The sequence below is a fragment of the Oncorhynchus mykiss genome, chromosome 17, assembly GCF_057628025.1.
Source record: "Oncorhynchus mykiss isolate SJ-2025 chromosome 17, ASM5762802v1, whole genome shotgun sequence".
Taxonomy (NCBI): domain Eukaryota; kingdom Metazoa; phylum Chordata; class Actinopteri; order Salmoniformes; family Salmonidae; genus Oncorhynchus; species Oncorhynchus mykiss.
The window spans coordinates 51090624-51105462 of NC_143038.1; the positions used below are offsets into that span (position 1 = coordinate 51090624).

The 14839-nt window shown below is 43.1% G+C and overlaps 1 protein-coding gene across 2 annotated transcripts in view; it reads left to right on the forward strand.

The window, feature by feature from the left end:
• The window catches only part of LOC110494440 (immunoglobulin superfamily member 21), a 279170-nt gene that overhangs the window by 171659 nt on the left and 92672 nt on the right, over positions 1–14839 (forward strand). For both annotated transcript variants that reach the window (XM_036950494.2, XM_036950495.2), the window contains exon 3: positions 8508–8629. In XM_036950494.2, the coding sequence (XP_036806389.1) occupies positions 8508–8629 (122 nt within the window). The remainder of the gene's footprint in view (positions 1–8507; positions 8630–14839) is intronic.

The window sequence follows — 14839 nt, forward strand, 5'->3', positions numbered from 1 at the left end:
TTTTGGAGCCGGGCCGGTTTTGCAAACCATTCATTTTCAATGAACATGATCATGATACATCGTTTCAGATTATTCTAAATACATTAAGTTATTTCAGCATTAACAGTGCACAGTATCAATGTTTGAAAAGTACTTTGCTATTTCAACATGTGACGGAAACATTTTTTTTTCCTGCAATGAACAGATCTGTGGCACTTTCCAACACTCCTCCGGAAACATACTTTAACAACGGAATTCCAGAACACAACTGGCTTACATGCTGCCGACATGGGGCACGGAGGTAAACAGAAGACATTACCTAGAACTTTGACCGTTTGTAGATAAGGATATTAGTTCAATTATAACGTTAGATGACACCAGTGGCTGTTACAACGTGAACTGTAACGTTACGACTGTAATTGTGCATTTCTGCAAAACAGTTATGGGATAAAAGAAGGATAAGGATATTTTTAGGCAGGGTTTTTTACTGTGCGGTCCACGGTACAGCCGTCACACTTGTCATTGATTTGAACTTGTCATTTAACTGTTATATCTCAAACACACATTCCCCTGAGTTCAACATATCAACATCATTCACTTACAATTTTCCATGCTTTGTTGTAAAGTGATGTCAGACAAAAATGTATCTTACAGTTTTTCTGAATGACTACAATCCAGGCACAGAGCAGGTTGGTGGGAAAGCACCATTTTCCAACACGGCTTTGCTTTTAGCGGCTGACCTTTTGCTGTTGCCTCTCCCTGTAAACCTCGGAACGATGCCACCTCGCTGGTGTGTCTCTACATCCCTGAATTGACATTTAAAAGAGGAACAGATGGCTATAATAATCTTCGGTCCTTGAGTGTGGTGCCAAAGCATTCCTTGGGCAAAGTGGTGTCTCTCAAGGAAAGTCCGTTTGTGGCCAAGCCAAGTAAACACTTTGTGCCTGTGGGGGGTCATGGTCCCTATCCTCACCAGTAGGTCCTGAATCCTTTCACTGATTACACCTCCCTGCAATTAATCTTCTATAGCAATGAAAATGTGATGTCACCCACAGCAGACAAAAATGTATTCCACTAATACCGCCTACAACTGTTATACATATCCTAAAAAACACAATATTTGTTGTTCCAGTACTTCTACCTCTGTGTTTGCCGTGACGACACACCCTGAATTTAATTGATTGCTACATACAGTACATTCAGTCTGAAACTGCCATCCTAGAAGTTGTTCATGTGAGTATCAAAGTCTATAACATCATCATGTAGACCCGGCTCTGGCTCAACCCATCGGTTTATGGGACCAATCAGAATGGTCAGAATGTGTTCCCTTCTAGAAATTGTCAGGGAGGGAGGCAAATCTAGACTCATCCTGAAGAAGAAACATCAGTTGGCCGGAGTGGTGTGGATTGGTAACCAAGCAATCCCTGTGCACCTCTTAGTAACTGCCTGAGGTATTTAGTGCCTTTCCCCAGAGACAGAGAAGTGATATGAGTTGTTCCACAGTCATTTATGGGACACCAGAATTGTTTGCTCAAATAAAAGTAATTACGCAGTACTGTCCCCTCGTGAAGTGTTGTGTACATTATGCAGTAACTAATCACAATATGCATAGGCCTTATTTACTTCCGAGAGGATTGGATTACAGATAGGATTTTAATTTGATCGCCCTGTTGCAGGAGAACTTTACTGCAATGTAGGAAATGTTAAACTTATTTGAGGTTAAAAAGGCTTCTGAAGTTTACACATTTCTGACTTGATTTTCCCTTACGCGAAATCTATCAACCCCTACAAAAATGTCCATTAATTATAATCTACATAATAATTCACATTTCCTGTTGCTGCAGGATTATTTTCCTTCTGTAGAAAACTGACTAAAATTAAGATCTTACATCTGTAGGAAGCGGATGAGATCATCTTCAGAGCGAAGGGAAGAAAGATCCCCAACCCACCGACAATGTCCTCCTTCAAACCGGCATTAGCGGCTCCATTAAAATCCTGTCACCTTTTTTCTTTACGTCTGTCTGTCGCGCTGAAGAGAAGAGAAATCACAGTCATTCAAATGCTAAGTGACTTCCTCTCCCCTGTGAATATTAGAGAGGAGAGCGGTGCTCCATCATTTACTCTGCAGCCCACAAAAAAAGAGAAGGGGATGCAAAATGAGACTATGGTGCTTTGAATATATCCCCCACCTCCGCAATATCTCATCACAAGCCATTACCTCCGACTGCTTGACACCTACAGAACGCTGCAGAGTGACAGTCTTCATTAAGACTCAGCTATATACATGGGCACATACCTAAAGCTACATAAGTGAGTGTCACATTGATTTCATCACATTGGCAGTTTTCAAAATTAGTTTGAAAGGCTCCTTATCACCATTTTTAGACAGAAAAAACACCTTATCGTGGCAGCAAATGGTTCAATGAGATAATTTAAGTCCTGGGTACCCTTACAAAAATGTACCATGGTATTAGCATGGTAGTTTTCGTTGTTCTACCATGGCAGGAAAATACCATGGTATTTGCACCATTACCATGGTATTTTCCTGCCAAAAATAGTTATATTTTTCATTGTACTAGCTACCATGGTACAAAAATGAAGTGAGGAGTGAGGAGACGGAGAGACAGCTTGGTGCGTGGGGCTGCCACAGGACCCACCAGGCTGGGGAGACCTACAGGAGGCCTGGTGCTTGGAGGAGGCCCCGGATGGACCGGGCTGTGGGGGAGCACTGGAGCCCTGGTGCTCAGCCTTGTCACCACTCCTCCCGGCTGGATCACCAATTTAGCCCTGACCATCCAGAGTGCAGGCACAGGTTGAACCAGGCTGTGGGTGAGCACTGGAGACCTGGTGCATACCCCTCGCACCTCTCCCTTAGGCTCAATACCCACATTCGCCCGGCACGGGCGAAGCGCAGGCATAGAACGCACTGCACCCACACTACCCGTGTGCCCCCCAAAACATTTTTGGGGGCTGCCTCTCGTGCCTATCGCGCTGCTGTGCTGCCTCCTCATATCGCCGCCGCACCTCTCGCTGCCTCCAGCTCTGCCTTGGGGCGGCGATATTCCCCAGCCTGTGCCCAGGGTCCTTTTGCGACCAAAATCTCCTCCCATGTCCATGAGTCCAGAGATCGCTGCTGCCCGATACCACGCTGATTGGTCCTTGGTTGGTGGGTGATTCTGTAACGTGATTTGTCAAGATTGGACCAATGCGCAGCGTGGTATGTGTCCATGTTAATATTTTAAAAATCAACTGAACACTGAATAACAAAACAACAAAGTGAAAGAACGAAACGACAACAAAACAGTCCTTCTGGTGAAGACACAAAACAGAAAATAATCACCCACAAAACACAGGTGGGAAAAGGCTACCTAAGTTCTCAATCAGAGACAACGAACGACATCTGCCTCTGATTGAGAACCATACCAGGCCAAACACATAACCACAACATAGAAAAAAGAACATAGACCACCCACCCCAACTCACGCCCTGACCAAACTAAAACAAAGACATAACAAAGGAACTAAGGTCAGAACGTGACACTAGCAGCATGTCGTTATGAAACAACGTTTATTTGACTCTTTGCAAACTGGAATCCACACATCCTGAGGCTGCATTCATTGTAGCTGGGGATTTTAACAAGGCTAATCTGAAAACAAGACTCCCTAAATTGTATCAGCATATCAATTGCGCAACCAGGGCTGGTAAAACCTTGGATCATTGCTATTCTAACTTCCGCGATGCATATAAGGCCCTCCCCCGCCCTCCTTTCGGAAAAGCTGACCACAACTCCATTTAGTTGCTCCCTGCCTACAGACAGAAGCTAAAACAAGAAGCTCCCACGCTGAGGTCTGCTCAACGCTGGTCCGACCAATCTGATTCCACGTTCCAAGACTGCTTCCATCACGTGGACTGGGATATGTTTCGTATTGCGTCAAACAACAACATTGACGAATACGCTGATTCGGTGAGCGAGTTCATTAGAACGTGCGTTGAAGATGTCGTTCCCATAGCAATGATTAAAACATTCCCAAACCAGAAACCGTGGATTGATGGCAGCATTCGCGTGAAACTGAAAGCGCAAACCACTGCTTTTAATCATGGCAAGGTGACCGGAAACATGACCGAATACAAACAGTGTAGCAATTCCCTCAGTAAGGCAATCAAACAAGCTAAGCGTCAGTATAGAGACAAAGTAGAACCGCAATTCAACGGCTCAGACACAAGAGGTATGTGGCAGGGTCTACAGTCAATCACGGATTACAAAAAGAAAACCAGCCCAGTCACGGACCAGGATGCCTTGCTCCCAGGCAGACTAAATAACTTTTTTGCCCGCTTTGAGGACAATACAGTGCCACTGACACGGCCCGCAACCAAAACATGCGGACTCTCCTTCACTGTAGCCGAGGTGAGTAAAACATTTAAACGTGTTAACCCTCGCAAGGTTGCAGGCCCAGACGGCATCCCCAGCCGCGCCCTCAGAGCATGCGCAGACCAGCTGGCTGGTGTGTTTACGGACATATTCAATCAATCCCTATCCCAGTCTGCTGTTCCCACATGCTTCAAGAGGGCCACCATTGCTCCTGTTCCCAAGAAAGCTAAGGTAACTGAGCTAAACGACTACCGCCCCGTAGCACTCACTTCCGTCATCATGAAGTGCTTTGAGAGACTAGTCAAGGACCATATCACCTCCACCCTACCTGACACCCTAGACCCACTCCAATTTGCTTACCGCCCAAATAGGTCCACAGACGATGCAATCTCAACCACACTGCCCTAACCCATCTGGACAAGAGGAATACCTATGTGAGAATGCTGTTCATCGACTACAGCTCAGCATTTAACACCATAGTACCCTCCAAACTCTGGGTCTCGACCCCACCCTGTGCAACTGGGTACTGGACTTCCTGACGGGCCGCCCCCAGGTGGTGAGGGTAGGTAACAACATCTCCACCCCGCTGATCCTCAACACTGGGGCCCCACAAGGGTGCGTTCTGAGCCCTCTCCTGTACTCCCTGTTCACCCACGACTGCGTGGCCACGCACGCCTCCAACTCAATCATCAAGTTTGCGGACGACACAACAGTGGTAGACTTGATTACCAACAACGACGAGACGGCCTACAGGGAGGAGGTGAGGGCCCTCGGAGTGAGGTGTCAGGAAAATAACCTCACACTCAAAGTCAACAAAACTAAGGATATGATTGTGGACTTCAGGAAACAGCAGAGGGAATACCCCCCTATCCACATCGATGGAACAGTAGTGGAGAGGGTAGTAAGTTTTAAGTTCCTCGGCATACACATCACAGACAAACTGAATTGGTCCACTCACACAGACAGCATCGTGAAGAAGGCGCGGCAGCGCCTCTTCAACCTCAGGAGGCTGAAGAAATTCGGCTTGTCACCAAAAGCACTCACAAACTCCTACAGATGCACAATCGAGAGCATCCTGTCGGGCTGTATCACCGCCTGGTACGGCAACTGCTCCGCCCACAACCGTAAGGCTCTCCAGAGGGTAGTGAGGTCTGCACAACGCATCACCGGGGGCAAACTACCTGCCCTCCAGGACACCTACACCACCCGATGTCACAGGAAGGCCTTAAAGATCATCAAGGACAACAACCACCCGAGCCACTGCCTATTCACCCCGCTATCATCCAGAAGGCGAGGTCAGTACAGGTGCATCAAAGCTGGGACAGAGAGACTGAAAAACAGCTTCTATCTCAAGGCCATCAGACTGTTAAACAACCACCACTAACATTGAGTGGCTCCAGCCACTTTAATAATGGGAATTTATGGGAATTTATGTAAAATATATCACTAGCCCCTTTAAACAATGCTTCTTAATATAATGTTTACATACCCTACATTATTTATCTCATATGTATACGTATATACTGTACTCTATATCATCTACTGCATCTTATGTAATACATGTATCACTAGCCACTTTAAACTATGCCACTTTGTTTACATACTCATCTCATATGTATATACTGTACTCGATACCATCTACTGCATCTTGCCTATGCCGCTCTGTAGCACCACTCATTCATATATCTTTATGTACATATTCTTTATCCCTTTACACTTGTGTGTATAAGGTAGTAGTTTGGAATTGTTAGCTAGATTACTCGTTGGTTATTACTGCATTGTCGGAACTAGAAGCACAAGCATTTCGCTACACTCGCATTAACATCTGCTAACCATGTGTATGTGACAAATAAAATTTGATTTGATTTGATTTGAAACATGAAAGCATGGTAGTTGTTTACAATGTATTATGATGGTCTGTGTCCCACCGTTTTTCGGGTAAAGTGACCAAAAATTATTAATTTATGGTACTCACATAATGCAACATTAACTATTCGCTCTGCAATGGCAAGGCGTCGGGCTAGTACCCTCTTAAACACATTTAGCTAATAGTGAAAAACCCCAACACACATGGTCTAGTAGTGTGGTGTACCCTCACCTTGGGACATGGATAGGGTATGGTGAGAAGAATGAAGGGATTCTGAAACCTTAAACTAACTATTTTAAATCTTCAAGGCTTCATTCTTCCCACCATACCCTAAAAACTGCATTGAAGAGAAAAGCACCATATAAACTAACTATTTTAAATCTTCATCTGGTGTTTCACTCTTCAATACAGTTTTTAGTTGTCTCTCACTCATTCATCGGGCTTGGCTACTCTTATAAAATTCTAAATAGTCAACATACAACAACAAAAAACATTTGTAAAAAGGTATTAATTATCATCTTATCGCATAGATACATTTTCATCACATAATTTTCAACATATCCCTTAAAACAGCAAGTTACAATGGGTGCGTTCGTAAATTCAAACTGGCTGTCTACTCCCATTTCAGAGAGCTCTCGTCTGAGTGTGCCAAATCGCAGAATAATTGACAAATTTACGAACGCTCAATACCCATTGAATATGGCCGGTGTCAGTTAACGTCAACAAAAAAGGGTAATTCAATTGTTGCCAGCAGCAGTTACAGTCACCAACGCTCTGGATAACATAAAAACAGCCTAGCCAGCTCTGCTAGGGCAAGTAAAATGGTCAGAGTGAGGTGTTCTCTCATTTGTGTCTTGAAGTAGCTAGCAAGCTAGCCAACGTTAGCCAGTTAGCTTGGGTGCTTGACTGCCGTTGTGCGGCCAGCTCGGATAAACCCTAACCTAGAGTGCACTCTGAGCGCAGTCTGGCACTCCAGATTGAATTTACGAACACACCCAATGTTTCCCTTTGTTTACACTCTGTGTGAACTTGTATTGATCATGTCACCATGACGACAGGCTAGCTTGACTGGCTCTAACTTTAGCCAACGTTAGCTTCTATGCTAACAAATATTAAATATTAAGGAAACTATCAAAACATCATCAAAAATAACAATTATATTATTACACTCCGCTTAACTTGGTGTTTAATATGTTATGCTTTATAACTGGCTCACCGTGATGATAACGTTTAAAATATTTTGTTTATCTGGCACTTTTCTCTTCATTTTTCAGGTGGCTTGGCTCTCTCATTCAACTGACTCACTGGCTAGGCAGTATAGCGTGAGAGCCACTGTTGAGTGATAAGAGTGTGAAGCAACCACTAGAGCGAGCGGCTCCCTCTGCTGGCCCGAAACAAGCACAACATCCCTTGACTATAACTACTGTAAATGATTGCAAAATGCCAAAAATTAGGCTACCATATATATTCATTCTCCCACATTTCAGATTGGCAAGCCAGGGAAACCAAACATGAGCAAAAAACAGTACTATTTATACAGAAAGTATTATCCCTTTTTCACAGAAATGGTTTCCCTTTTTCTTTGATGTTACAGACAAACTAGGACCAATAATAGTAGTCTGCCTCTGACTTTATCATAAACTTTCCCATACTGGTATATAAATTCATCAATATAATCTCAACCAACCTCTTTTGACCTTTGGGTGTTTATTTATTTAATGCATTATACTGCCATTGTGCTATGGTAACGCACAATTAATAAAGATGGTACCATATGATATTTTTTGTTACCATGTATCATAATTGTCCATTACCGTGGTAGAATGTATAATGCAGGTTAAAACCATGGTATTTCCATGATCCACATCTTACCATGTTGAAAAATGTGGCAATGCCATGGTATTATTTAGGCGCATGTCAGTACCATCATAATTCAAAGCTAAAATCATGGTACATTTCCATGATTCAGATATGTACCATGGTATAAATGATGCAATACCATGGTAATATTTAAGTACAATGGCAGTGCCATGGTAGTACCAAGGCTTAAACCATGGTACATTTCCATGATTCAGACTATACCATGGTATAAGTGCAAGTACCATAGTGGTACCATGGTATGAATGAAAGTACCATAGTAGTACCATGGTACATTTTTGTAAGGGTACTGAATATGCCTTTTGCAAGCTGTGTTCTGGCTGGTGGTACCGACATACCTTTCACGTATAGAAATATCCGTCCCATGTATTATAGACCATATTTTGTTAATGCTTTCTATTTTTTGCTTGACAGGTCACAGACGGGGGCACCATTAAGCAGAAGATTTTCACCTACGATGCTATGTTTAATACCAATTACTCACATATGGAGGACTATCGCAAACGAGAAGACCTTGTGTACCAATCTACGGTCCGGTAAGCATCACAACCAATCACTTCTACATTGAATGTTTAAATGTAATCTTCTCCCATTTAGTTTGTTGCCCTGCTACGTTGTACACTATAAGCCTATTTAACCTACAGTATATCCCAATAAACTCACCATGTTGCTAGGAATTAGTGAGCAGAGGTTTTGCTAGTTCCTTCCCACCATCTGTTGTGGATGATACTGGGACTGGATGTGATGACCCCGATGGAGGGTTAACACCATCATCGTCTTGGCAGGGAGAAGGAGGGAGGGGACGAGAGGTGGTGAGACTCTACTCCGCCACTCTGCTGCTCAGGATGTAGATTTCATTGTTGAGCTCTGTCTGAACAGCTGGCCAGGTCAATCATTATTCCCACCACAGAGCTGCTTATTTTCCAGGTAGTGTGGTTCTCCTTTATTTTCAAGGTAGGGTGGTTCACCTTAGGCACAGCTTGGGGCAGCATACCTCCTTCGCCACCCTCCTTCCCATCAAACACACGTACATACACACCCTACCCGATCCCAGAATATAGAGCCCTTCTGTTTATGCATGAGCAAGGTTTGCAGAGTACAAGAGAGGGATGGAGCGAGAGGAATCATCTGGCTCTGGTTGGGTAGATGACATGTCTGAGGAGTCCTGGGTACTGTCTTCCTTTATCCCGAGCCTTAACAATACGGCTGGCATCTGTTCCCGTCTCCCCCAACCATCTCCCTCCCTCTCCCCTCCCTTTCCCTCTACCCCAACCATCTCCCTCCCTCTCCCCCAACCATCTCCCTCCCTCTCGCCCTCCCTCTGCCGCTACCCCAACCATCTCCCTCCACCCCAACCATCTCCCTCCCTCTCCCTTACTTTCTCCCACAACCATCTACCTCCCTCTCCCCCACCCATCTCCCTCTCCTCCCCATGCATTCTCTCCTCTTGCTTTCATTGCCTCCCTCCATCCCTCTCTCATATTGGCACTCATACTTTGTACAGAGGAGTAATAGAAGCCATTAAGCCAACACACTGCATCATCTAGTACCTCTTATCTCCCCCTCCCTCTTCTCCCCCTTCTCTCCCGTATCCCTCTTCTCTCCTCCCTCCCCTTCCCTCTACCCCCCTTCTCTCCCCCCTCCCTCTTCTCTACCCCCCTCTTCTCTACCCCCTCCCTCTTCTTCCCACTCCCTCTTCTCTACCCCCCTCTTCTCTATCCCCCACTCCCTCTTCTCTCCTCCTCCCTCTTCTCTCCCCCTTCTTCTCTCCCCATCCCTCTTCTCTCTCCCCCCTTCTCCCCCTTCCCTCTCCCCCGACCCTCCCTCTCCTCACTCCCTCTTCTCTCCGCCCTTCCCTTTTCTCTCTCCACCATTCCCAACCTCTCTCATATGTATCTTTTATTTCTGAGCTACTGAGCATTTTTCCGACTGAGTATGATGTGCTCAGACAATCCAACAGTACCTTCAGGGGAGTAGTCATCATTGGAATGGACTATTTTACACATGTACTCATACAAGGACAAGTGCGCGCACACACACACACACACACACACACATACACACACACACACACACACACACACACACACACACTCATTAGGATTTGAATCGACAGTCGCAGTATGAGGAACAGTTGGACAGTACCTGCTCTGACCTGTCTGTCTGGCAGAGTGCTTAACCGGCGTTAGTCAAGCAGAGAGGTAAAAGGGCTACAGCCATAGTCACCCAAGACCAGTCAATCCTCCCTGATGTATCCCATGCCTTCCTCCATGGCAGAACACAGAGTTCAACAGCAGAGAGGGATGCAGAGCTCTGATATTTCACATAATCTCACATATCCACCTGAGAGAGGTAAATGTTCTCTACAAAGCCCTGGCATGTGACCACAAATGAAAGCTGTAATACTGTGAATTTCACAGAAAGCCCTAGATTCTCATTGAATGCCCTGTCAGTTTTTTCTTAATAGGTTGTTAAATATCAGGAATATGCTGTGCTTGTAGTGTCAATATTACCGAGGTAGATTTGCAAATAGAAAGGGAGGTGATTTTTTTTCTGTCTTTTTTATTTTTATCAACTGCCCCTGGGCTTCGAAGTAGACAGCTAGCTGTTTGACAAATGACAGTGATACAGGCCATAACTCATCCTTAACTTGACGGCTCTTTGATGAAAAACAAAAAAAGATGGGAGGAGATTAACCCTAATTGCTCCTATAAGTCTCTCTGGATAAGAGTGTCTGCTAAATGACTAAAATGTTAATGTAAATGTAAGATGAATGGCAATTACTATATATATATATATATATATATATATATATATATATATATATATATATATATATATATATATATATATATATATATAAAAAACAATTAAGCTACATTCAAAATACCAAATTCAAGCATTGTCTCTTCATCGGCACAGCATTTGACAGTTTATGTAACACTGTCATGGTTATAGATTCAAGCTTTGAACAATGAAAAACCAGTCAAAGTGCTCTTCATATACAGTGTATTCGGCAAGTATTCAGACCCCTTGACCTTTTCCACCTTTTGTTACTTTGTAGCATTATTCTAAAATGGATTAAATACATTTTTGACCCTCACCAATCTACACACAATATCCCATGAAAACCAAGCAAAAACAGGTTCTTAGACTTACAACCTAAAAATATTTAAAAAATAAAATATCACTTTGACATAAGTATTCAGATCCTGTACTCTGTACTTTGTTGAAGTACCTTTGGCAGTGATTATAGCCTCAAGTCTTCTTGGGTATGATGCTACAAGCTTGGCACACCTGTATTTGGGAAGTTTCTCCAATTCTTCTCTGCAGATCCTCTCAACCTCTGTCAGGTTGGATGGGGAGTTTCGCTACACAGCTATTTCAAGGTCTCTCCAGAGATGTTTGATCGGGTTCAAGTCCGGGCTCTGGCTGGGCCACTCAAGGACATTCAGAGACTTGTCCCAAAGCCACTCTTGCTTTGTCTTGGCTGTGTGTTTCTGGTCATTATCTTGTTGGAAGATTAACCTTCGCCCCAGACTGAGGTACTGAGCTACCTGGATCAGGTTTTCATCAAGGAACTTTCTGTACTTTGCTCCGTTCATCTTTCCCTTGATCCTGACTAGTCTCCCGGCCCCTGCTGCCAATAAACATCCCCACAGCATGATGCTGCCACCACTATGCTTCACTACAGGGATGGTGCCTGGTTTCCTCCAGACATGACACTTGGCATTCAGGCTAAAGATTTCAAGTTGGTTTCATCAGACCAGAGAATCTTGTTTCTCATGGCTTGAGAGTCCTTAAGGTACCTTTTGGCAAACTCCAAGTGGGCTGTTATGTGCCTTTTACTGAGGAGTGGCTTCCGTCTGGCCACTCTACCATAAAGGCCTGATTGGTGGATTGCTGCATAGATGATTGTGCTTCTGGAAGGTGCTCCCATCTCCACAGAGGAACTCTGGAGCTCTGTCAGTGTGACCATTGGGTTCTTGGTCACCTCCCTGACCAATGACCTCCCCTGATTGCTCAGTTTGGCTGGGCAGCCAGCTCTAGGAAGAGTCTTGGTGGTCTTGGTGGTTCTTCCATTTAAGAGTGATGGAGGCCGCTGTGTTCTTGGGGACCTACAATGCTGCAGAAATGTTCTGGTAACCTTCCCCAGATCTGTGCCTCTTCACAATCCTGTCTCGGAGCTCTACGGACAATTCCTTCGACCTCATGGCTTGGTGTTTGCTCTGGCATGCACTGTCAACTATGGGACCTGTTATAGACAGGTGTGTATATTTCAAAATCATAACCAATCAATTGAATTTACTACAGGTGGACTCCAATCAAGTTGTAGACTAATCTAAAAAATGATCAATGGAAACAGGATGCACCTGAGCTCAATTTCGAGTCTCATAGCAAAGTGCTTGAATACTAATGTAAATAAGCTATTTCTGTATTTAATTTTAAAACATTTGCAAACATTTCAAAATACTTTTTCGCTTTGTCATTATGGGGTATTGTGTGTGGATTGATGAGGAAAATTTTTTATTTAATCCATTTTAGAATAAGGCTGTAACGTAACAAATTATGGAAAAAGTCAATGGGTCTGAATACTTTGCTAACACACCGTAGCTGTAGCCTCAATGTCCTCCTGTGTGAGATTGCTTCAAGCAGAAATATTACCACTTCCATGTCAAAGTCAGATTAGGGTTGCAAAGAAGCAGTATACTACTGTAAACTTTCTGAGTTTACCAGTAAATTACCAGAATTTTGGTAATTGTCAAGAAATATATAAAATGTTATCAGATGATATCTGGTGGCTTTTTTGGGTACTTCAGATAATCACAGGTGTCTGTAATTTATCAAATCAAAATGTTTATCAAATCAAATTATTTCTGTCCCTCTATGTTTGCATTATCACAACGGAAATACAGTTGAAGTCGGAAGTTTACATACATCTTTTACATTTAAACTCAGTTTTTCACAATTCCTGACATTTAATCCTAGTAAAAAGTCAATGTCTTAGGTCAGTTAGGATCACCACTTTATTTTAAGAATGTGAATTTGTCAGAATAATAGTAGAGAGAATGATTTATTTCTGCTTTTATGTAAACTTCTGACGCACTGGAATTGTGATACAGTGAATTATACGTGAAATAATGTCTGTAAAATGACTTGTGTCCTGCACAAAGTAAATGTCCTAACTGACTTGCCAAAACTATAGTTTGTTAACAAGAAATTTGTGGAGTGGTTAAAAAACTAGTTTTAAAACCTCTTTGGGAAAGGCGTGCTGCTAGCGGGACACCTCGACAAGATCCGGTGAAATTGCAGAGCACGAAAATCAAACTACAGAAATATTTAACTTTCATAAAATCACAAGTGTAATACATCAAAATAAAGCTTAACTTCTTGTTAATCCAGCCGCTGTGTCAGATTTCAAAAAGGCTTTACGGCGAAAGCACACCATGCGATTATCTGAGGACAGCGCCCCGCATATAAAACCATGGAAAACATATTTCAACCAGGGAGGTGCGACACGAAAGTCAGAAGTAGCGATATAATAAATGCCTTACCTTTGATGATCTTCATCTGTTGGCACTCCAAAAGGTTGCAGTTACATCACAAATTGTCCTTTTGTTCGATAATGTCCTTCTTTATATCCATAAAAACTCAGTTTAGCTGGCGCTCTTCAGTCAATAATCCACCCAGTTTCCCTCCATCAAAATGCATACAAAATGAATCCCAAACATTACTAATACATTTTTCCAAACAAGTCAGACAACGTTTATAATCAAACCTTAGGCATCCTAATACGTAAATAAACTATACAATTTAAGACTGAGAATCTTTATTGTCTTTACTGGAGAAAAATACCAAAGAACGTGTTCTCATTCACGCACTCGGAAACACTACAGCCAAAATGGGAGCCACCTTTTCCAAAAACCAGCCTGAAACTCTTTCTAACGACTGTTGACATCTAGTGGAAGCCCTGCAATCTGGGAGGACTTCGCCTTATAATAAAAGTGACAGCCATTGAAAATAGTGGTAAGCATGAAAATGTTTTGGTGTGTTATGGTTTGTTCTCGCGGTTTCGCCTGCCATATCAGTTCTGTTATACTCACAGACATTATTTTTAACAGTTTTAGAACTGTTTTCTATGCAAATGTACCAATTAAATGCATATCCTAGCTTCTGGGCCTGAGTAACAGGTCGTTTATTTTGGGCATGCTTTTCATCCGGACGTCAAAATAGTGCCCCCGATCCCAAACAAGTTTAGTTTTGTACTTATGCTTAGTTTTATACCCTAAGTATATGTAAACTTCAGACTTCAACTGTATATACTTGTAATTTTTCCAACAATAGTTTACAGACAGATTATTTCACTGTATCACAATTCCAGTGGGTCAGAAGTTTACATACACTCAAATCAAATCAAAGAAAATGTATTTATATAGCCCTTCTTATATCAGCTGATATCTCAAAGTGCTGTACAGAAACCCAGCCTAAAACTCCAAACAGCAAGCAATGCAGGTGTAGAAGCACGGTGGCTAGGAAAAACTCCCTATAAAGGCCAAAACCTAGGAAGAAACCTAGAGGGGTGGCCAGTCCTCTTCTGGCTGTGCCGGGTGGAGATTATAACAGAACATGGCCAAGATGTTCAAATGTTCATAAATGACCAGCATGGTCAAATAATAATAATCACAGTAGTTGTCGAGGTTGCAGCAAGTCAGCACCTCAGGAGTAAATGTCAATGTCAGGCCTTT